This window comes from Dendropsophus ebraccatus, chromosome 4 (genome assembly GCF_027789765.1).
Source record: "Dendropsophus ebraccatus isolate aDenEbr1 chromosome 4, aDenEbr1.pat, whole genome shotgun sequence".
NCBI classification, from domain to species: Eukaryota; Metazoa; Chordata; class Amphibia; order Anura; family Hylidae; genus Dendropsophus; species Dendropsophus ebraccatus.
The window spans coordinates 128,090,914-128,099,832 of record NC_091457.1 but is presented as its reverse complement, the minus strand read 5'-3'; the positions used below and the strand labels follow the sequence as shown (position 1 = coordinate 128,099,832).

The following is an 8,919-nucleotide window of genomic DNA, read 5'->3' as shown; positions in this document are numbered from 1 at the left end:
AAGAATGCAAAAAAGCAGAAAAAAACTGCCAATTTTTCGAGCGTTTTTCAGCTTAAGTGTCTGTTCACACGTACAGACTCGCTGCGTAAAACTCGCACAGAACTCGCATCAAACTCGCATAAAGGAAGCTGCGTTTTTTGTGGTGTTGAACTTGCCTGTGAAAATCAAAACTTGCATGTAAAAATCGCATCAAACACGCAGCGAGAATACACATACATTGACTTCGTAGCAATCATTATCGCTGTGGATTTATGTGCGAGAAATTCACAGCGATAAATATGCAACGAGTCTGTACGTGTGAACTGCAAAAACTGCAAAAGCTGTGTCTCAGGGAAGCCCTGGGTTATGTTCATATACGGGGAGATTTATCAAACTGGTGTAAAGTAGAATTGTCTTAGTTGCCCCTAGCAACCAATCAGATTCCACCTTTCATTTTTCAAAGAATCTGTGAGGAATAAAAGGTGGAATCTGGTTGCTAGGGGCAACAATTCTATCCTAAGTAGATCCCAATGTCACTAAGGTTGTCTGTCCCTGCAGCACACAGTGATATATGGTGTCCCAAGCACAGAACCACACCCAGGTTGAGCCATACAGGGGTGTATATATCTGGGATTTCACCTCAGTCCTTGATCAGGACAGGAGTTGACGCATTTGTGCAGTTCATTCCTGTTCACAGATCATACAAAGCAATGTCTGGACTGGAGAAACACCTGTTTGTCCTCTCCTTAGAGGGATTCTGAGATGGCAGATTACATATATTCATATAGAGCCTTAGGACTTCCCTTGCACCTTTCCCCAAGGACCTGTCCATTATTCACCAATCAATGTCACTGATCAGGGACCAGACAGACCAGTTCTTCAGATGTGTCACCAGCATGTGTCAGAGAAATACACTGAGGACTTGCCAAATCAGGAGGTGAGGATGACTTTAGAGTCATAAAGCCATTCCAGAGTGGTTAGATGAGGCAGCTCACTCAGGCTGGGTTCACACTGTGTTAAAGGGGTAGTTAAGAAAAAACAAACAAAAAAACCTCTAACGTTTCTTTTAAATGAACTGGTGCTAGAAAGTGCCAGAGATTTGTAATATATGTCTTAAAAAAAAAAATCTCCAGTCTTCCAGTACTTATCAACTGCTGGGTGTACTGCAAGAAGTGGTATATTCTTTCCAAACTGACATAGAGCTCTCTGCTGCCACCTCTGTCAATGACAGGAACTGTCCAGATCAGTGGCAAATCCCCATAGAAAACTTCCCCTCCTCTCCAGACTGGAAAGAATACACCACTTCCTGTGGGACATACAGCAAGTACTGGAAGACTTGAGATTTTTTTTTATAAAAGTAAATTACAAATCTCTGGCACTTTCTGGAACCAGTTGATTTTATTTTTATTTTTTATTTTGCTGAACTACCCCTTAAATGCAGTGTGTCTTAGGTACAGTATATGTTAGGATCTTGTGAAAAAAGGGATGCGGACAGGTACCATAGTGCACTACAGCAGGCCCTATGACTATAATGGCCCTAACATTCAGAAAGTGACTATATTTAGACCACTACCTACATATACTGTGTACATGTATATAGCAGGACTCAATAGTGCAGCAGCCATGCTATTGAATCCCACTAAATAAACATATACATATGGGAAGTGGTGCTTCTGAATAGGATTGAGTATATTATTATTATTATTATTATTATTATTATTATTTATTCCCTTGATTCCAGAACACTGTACATGTGATAAGGGAAGAACACAGATAGTAACATACAATAAAGAAAACAACAGGAATCAAGTAAATGAAAGACTGGTCCATAGGGAGAGAGGACCCTGCCCATGGGGGTGTATATTCTACAGGGTATGATTTGGTGGTAAACACATGGATTTCTGCAAACTGCATTCAGATTAATAGGTCAATTGTGATGGTGACATCAAGGGACATGTCACAGTGACTGATCCATATGGAAATGTTATTTATAGAGTAAAAGCTTATAGGTATTATCCAAGTTTTCTTTCATAAACAGCGCCACTCTTGCCCTCAGTTTGTGTGTGGTATTGCAGGTCAGTGAATAGAGCCAAGTTTTAATACCTCCTAGCTCCTAAGAACAGGGGTAGTCCAATTTTTGGAATAAAGCAGTGGTTTTTTTTTTAAATCCCTAACCCTAATGATAAGTTTTGACTCTACAAAGAGTATACTAGATCTGGATACTGGGATATACAGACTGACCCACTGACTTATAATGGGTTTCCCATTTGTAAAGGCAAAAACATTACTGCAAACTGAACTATTCTTATCATCAAAAATAATACATCCAAACAAAGATAGCCTCGGCACTACTGATGATAATGTGTATGTGGTGTGACCTGCTACTAGTACACCCTCTGGACTATGTGGTGCTCAATCATCGGTCCTCTCCATCCATATGCAATACTTCCAATGATAAGATGAAGGATGAGGCACTCACCAATCCGTAAAAACGTTGTAGTTTTATTTCATATCTTGCTACATCAGGTGATTAAGACGCGGTCAGGTAAGTGAACGGGTGACAGCCTGTTTCGCGTGATGATGTTCACGCTTCCCTGCGGGCCGAGAGGAAGCGTGAACGCCATCACGTGAAACAGGCTGTCACCCGGATTGGTTGGTGCTTCATCCTTCATCTTATCATTGGAACCATCAAAAATAATGACTAGACCCTATTTCACCTTACTCAGATAAGGTTTCTGCAAGGAGACATTCACTTATGTGTCATCCTCTATACACCACCATAACCATTACAAACTTATAATGGTGTATTACTGACTGTATGAGACGAGCTGGGAAACAGTACCAAAGTTTTATTTTCCACTATCTAATAAGCAGCATTGTAACAATATAGGAGAAAACAATATAGAACGAATGGCTACAAATTCCTCTGCACCCAGTAGATGGCAACAATGGCCCAGCAATAAGGAACAGAGGTGGGAGAACCTGAGGAGGAGGCGGAGGAGTCTCTCTGCACATGTGCAGAAGTAGTTGAGCCAGGAGGCATCACATTCACTTACAGCTCCAGCACACACATAGCAGCTTTCCCTATATTTTACTGCACAAAGCAGCGTGTACAATGCCGGTGACTGAGAAGGACCTGGCAGAGGATGCCCCATGGAAGAAGATCCAGCAGAACACCTTCACTCGCTGGTGCAACGAACACCTGAAATGTGTCAACAAGAGGATAGGCAACCTGCAGACCGACCTGAGCGATGGGCTACGACTTATCGCTCTGCTGGAGGTGCTGAGCCAGAAGAGAATGTATAGAAAGTACCACCAGAGACCCACCTTCAGCCAGATGCAGCTGGAGAACGTGTCGGTAGCCTTGGAATTCCTAGAGAAAGAGAACATCAAGCTGGTGTCCATAGGTATGAATGATAAGTCGCTTATATACCCCTTATCAATGAATGGGCCATAGTGCATTTCCTTTACCTGCCAAGGTAACTACCTTATACTCTGTATCCGGTTATTGCTGCACTCTGTAGTGGCGGGTAAGACAAGTTCATTCATTTCTGCAGTGCATTCACCAAATGTCATGTTACCGGCAAGGGTTAACTATGTTCTGTATATGAAACTGAAGTCGTCGGGTCACTTTATGGTGATTCCTAACAATGTATAAGGGATCACGTAATGTATGAGTTTTACATTGTCAGGATGTATGTATCTTATAGCTCTGCTCACATGCCGTATCACAGGCTTTTGTTATGTGGCTTTTGCATTCAGGCAGTGCGACCTGGAGAAGGGGGAGTGTATTGCAGGCCTGACTGTGTACACCTGCTGAATTGCGTGCCGCTGCTGTGTGACCGCCACCTGTTTCACACTCAGCCTCGAATGATGTGACGGATGCTTCCAGACCCTTTTGTCTGGATCTTTTTTTGTTGTCTTTTGTGTTTTTATATGGTACTTCAAGCATATGCGTCCATATGGGTGTGCAGGCTGCAGGTGAGGCAGGGTGTGGCCTGTGCTACATACAGGTACACCGGATAAGGAGCCATGGAGAGGTCCAGGGCAGGTGCGGCTCTCTCAAGTCCTGGAAGAATGTAATATCCGATGGTGCCAGGATCGAGCTGCGTGACGGAAAGGGTTAAATGTTAATGATTGGGAAGAAACTTTAGTGTTTGTGCTATGAATATAATAAGCCCCATGGGATCAGTAAAGAGAGATTATAATCTTCTTATGGGAATAGCAAAGGATCATTAACTCTGCGGAGAACTGATATCGCTGATCTGCACTTAAGACTTCATGGAGATATTTCATGTACTTCACATACGAGACTGAATGTTTAGTATACGGCGTATTCCTTACCATAGGGATCCCCAACCTGTGGCTCTCCAGCTGCTGCAAATCCACCACTCTCAGCATGCCACGACAGCGGCAGACTGTTAGAGAATGCTGGGAGTTGTAGTTTTGCAACACTTGGAAAACTTCAGAATGGGAATGACTGGCTTAGCACATGCTTGTAGTTGTCAGGGTATACTGGGGGTGGTAGTTTTGCAACACCTGGAAAACTACAGGTAGGAAATGACTGGCTGAGCACATGCATGTACAACCCAGCTATGAGATGACTGTACCTAACATGGCAAACCAACACGCCATTAGTTTTTGAAAACTTATAAGAGTCAGAATAAGAGCCCTTTACATATGGTGAATTTGAACCCCAAACCAGAAGAGGGTATTCCTAACATGAAAAGTTTTTCTCTATGCACTAGATACAAGCTGATCGGAGGGGTCCGACCACTGGGACCCCCACCAACCATGAGAATAGAAGATTGTCCCTAGAATATGTGGATATGACCATTTGTTCAGGGGACACATTTTCTCCATTCTCATGAATAACCTGTAGATAGAGGATAACTTTTTGACTTGTCAATATGTTTGGGCTACATCGGGTTAAAGGTTCAAGTGCACACAGCGGGTTTGCTGTGGATTTTTGTGCAGATTCAATCACCTAATCATATGAAAGAGAATGTCCATACTTCAACAAAAGAAGAAAAAGCTGTATACTATAAGTAACGCACCTCCAAACTGGTATAAATGATGATACAGAGTAATTTTATTACAGAAATATTCAGTATGTCACCAAAAACCGCATGGTCATAAAAAACAAAACAAAACGCACATTGTGAACACAATTGAAAACTATTAAAACCACTTGAACCTATGGCTCTGACCTGTGTGCAGGAACAAGGCCCCACTCCCCGGGCAATAACCCCTTAGCCCCCATGTACTTACAACCTGTATAGTTTAAATAGTGGCCGCATGTTGCAGTCCAATTGTGGCACAAGGGTAAAGTGACAATTTGGGTCTGGTGCATGGAAAACTGTTGGTGTTTGCTATATGCAGTTGTATTAATAATAATTATTATTATTATTATTATATACACTTTTACAATGGAATTATCAGATTTTCTTAGGATTTTATATCTCCAGAAGAATGTATAAAACATACATCTACTTGTTGTCTCATAGTGACATCAGAGATAGGGGTTCTCTCTATGAGCCTGGACATATTCGCTCTATAAGACCTGTCCTATCTGTACATTCCATGGATGGCCATTGGTTTGAGTGGTTTTCCTATAAGGTTAGAGCTACACTATAGAGCCACCTGATTGATCTTAAACACTGAGTGACTGCTTCCGTCTATAAGATCGCATACAGCTTAATGTAAAGCTTTGCCCTGAAGCTCAGCAGTTAAAAATCAATCCTGTAGCGCTACATAAAGTCACGGGGCAGCTGTGGCTTTATGCAACATTTCCCTTGTAACAGCTGCTTCTCAGGAAACCTATAGGCGGTCATGGTTTCCCTCGGTGATAACAGCTCATCATCACCAAAGGTTAGGGAAATGGGACCTTCAGCAATTATCCATGGACAATAGGGTCACTGTCACTTGGTGGTAGTTGAGTCAGTATTTTGCATTAGTATTTGTAAACCAAAGCCAGAATAGGATCCTACAGAGGGAAAAGGTATAATGGAAAGAATTGTGCTGCCCCCTCCTTACAAATACTGACTGAGCTACTGCTCCTAATTCCTAGGAGAGATCAAACAGCAAAAATGCTTTCATATGTCTGATGGCCGCACCATGGAGCAGTTTCCTAAACTTTTAGAAGTTCTAGGGCTTGTTCACATAAATGTGATAAATTGTGGTTCGCACGCACTGGCGAATGCCTTAAGGTAACTTGACTTTCTAATACATTGCCCTTAATGACGGCCATTCACATGTATGTGTGCAAGGATTCCGGCCCCATTGCCTCTGCTGTTCAGTGCGGCTGTCCCCAGTTTACCTATTTAAAGGACATGCAAATTACTGTTTTCCTTCCAAAGACCAACAATGTAAGTAAATGTTCACACCTGTAATGCCATAAACCTGTAGAATAAAACAAAGCGTGCATCCTGCATAAAGCCCAGCCCTGTACAATACAATGCGGCACGGTTCAGTGATCGGCGATGGTTACTTACCATGAAACCTTATAACACAGGCCAACAAGACCGCATTGTAATGGACTGTATATGGCAAAAGCAGCTCAGATCATTGGCCTTAGCTGATCGGTTAGAATTGGTGCATGAATATTTGGGAATGTCAAATAATATTCTGTGAAGATAAATAAAGAGAATGATGTATGACTGTGAACATGTAGGACTAAACGTGTTATTTAATGTTCCATTGAAGTTTAGGGGGTCAGCATGAGAACTAGCCCCACTGTATTATCTGTGCGGAATCAACAGGGAGATTTATTTCTGCTGATTATTTTTATTATTTTTTTCTGCTGTATGTTAATAAATTCACAAAAACCCCATTCACTTGCATTGGTTATGGAATGTTAGCTGATTTAATGAGGATTTAAGAGTGGAATCCGTGGCGAAACCCTCATTAAATTCATTACGTGTAAACTGGGCCTAAGATGGAAAAGAATGTAATTTGGGGGGGGGGGGTGATTTATTGAGTGGGGCACGCTTCTCAATAATCATCTACATCCGTTCTCGGCTGGTGCAGACCTCCGTAAATTATGGTAAATTGGATGCATGAGAAGATCACGCCCCTGTTACAAATTGCTGTGGCCCCCTGCCCGCCCATCAGATGAGCATAGGGAGAGACTTATTAAGACCGGCAGGGATTACACAAAAATCTACCAAATCTCCTCCTTTTCTTGTCTCCCCCCCCCCCCCCCCCTCCCGTGTATGCCACGGAAAAGGTAAGAATTTGCACCTTTTCTATGGGTGCAAGTTTGATAAGTATGGCCATAGCAAAAAGTTGCAAATTTTTTTTTTTTTGTGTAGAAATTTTAGACTTTTTCCGATGTATGTCATATGGTGCCATATTACGGCTGTATGTGGCATTCTCTGAGGCCACACAACTCTGATGCTCCACAATGCAGCGTTTCCAGCTTTATCATTGATCCCTGCCATTAGAATCCATCCCCTGGTTTGCAGTTCTCTCTCTCTTCTGCTAGATTGGCTTTGCAGAGGATGAGGTACAGTGTATTGAGTACATGTCAGAGTCTGCTATAGTCTCGTGGACTTTGTTCACGAGAAATGTGGGCGTTGAAGTTACATTAGGGCTGTTGTCTGCTGATAAGGAGCAGGCCGGAGGAACTATCTGACATGACACAATGGCAAATGCCCTGCCTGAAATAATCTCCTCTTAGGTCTGTTCTACTGGTGAAAATGTAGGAAGAATAATCAGCACCACGAAAAAATATAATCTGTGTAAGTGCTATTCTTTCTCCTTATAATTCATAATAAAATCCGTCAAAAAGTGGACAGTAGTATACCCACAGGACTGATACCTTACTGACAATAAGGAAATAAGGAAGTCTATATATTAGAAGTAAGCTGCCACATACATGTAATAAACAGTAGTCACATTGTATAATATGCATAGAATACAATAAAACATTCCAGCAATGTAATAACAGGGTTATTAGAAGGGCAGCCAGAGTAATAGATGGCATGTTAGGACTACAGTCCCCAGAAAGATCATCACAATCAGGATTATTTAGGTTTGAGAAAAGATGGCTGAAGGGTGACCTAATAACCATGTATATCAGGAGGCAGTGCAATGATGCCATAATGCCCAGGACTGTATCTATAACAAGGGGGCATCCGCCACGCATAGAGGAATGGCTTCTATTGGCACAGTGGCACTATGCGACTCTCTCCAGAAGAAGTGGTCATGGTGGATTTAATAAGATTTTAACAGGCACCTGGATGCATTTCTAGAGTGTAATAATACAGGTTATAGTCTACGTTGTGGACAAGGGTTATTAATCCAGGGATTTATTCTGATTTGGGGTAAGGAAAGAATGTTTCTCCCTAAAATTGGCTTCTACCTCATGGGGTTTTTGCCTTCCTCTGGATCAACTCTCCAGGGAAACAGGCTGAGCTGGATGGACAGCATGGCTTCACTCGGCCTTCAGGTTATTATGTAACCTGTTATTGCAGTTCATGCATTGCACCGCTGCTTGAATGTTTCACCGTATCTCTATCAATCACTGTCCACTTTTTGATGGTTTTTATAATTAGTTATGAGGAGAAATAATGGAGCTTACACACATTGAAATTTTTTGTGCACTTGTTTATTCTTCCTAAGTTTTTCTTTTGTTTTCACCAGTAGAACAGACGTAATGAGTACACTGACATTGCTATGGGTCATATCTGGGGTATTGAATTTCTATTTTGCATTGATAGATTTACTCTCTAGTTATCATGCTGATGTCAGAGAATATTTCTCATCTGTCCCTTAAAGCACCTGAGCATAGCTGTAAGGCACCAATAACCTTCACAGACCCGCAGCCAGACACTCGATGTAACTAAACTGATAAGAGTGAGAAAGTATAAGGGCTGCGCACTGACTACAGTTTCCCAGTAGTGGCCCCTGGCTCAAGGCCCTATTACATAAAGCGAT

The 8,919-nt window shown here is 42.0% G+C and overlaps 1 protein-coding gene across 4 annotated transcripts in view; it reads left to right on the top strand.

The window, feature by feature from the left end:
- The first annotated feature begins 3,006 nt into the window (after positions 1-3,006).
- Positions 3,007-8,919, top strand: part of FLNB (filamin B) — a 157,934-nt gene continuing 152,021 nt past the window's right edge. For 3 of the 4 annotated variants that reach the window (XM_069966985.1, XM_069966986.1, XM_069966984.1), the window contains exon 1: positions 3,007-3,386. In XM_069966985.1, coding sequence (XP_069823086.1) covers positions 3,095-3,386 — 292 coding nt within the window. In that variant the 5' untranslated portion in view covers positions 3,007-3,094. The remainder of the gene's footprint in view (positions 3,387-8,919) is intronic. The other variant, XM_069966987.1, reaches the window with a different exon arrangement.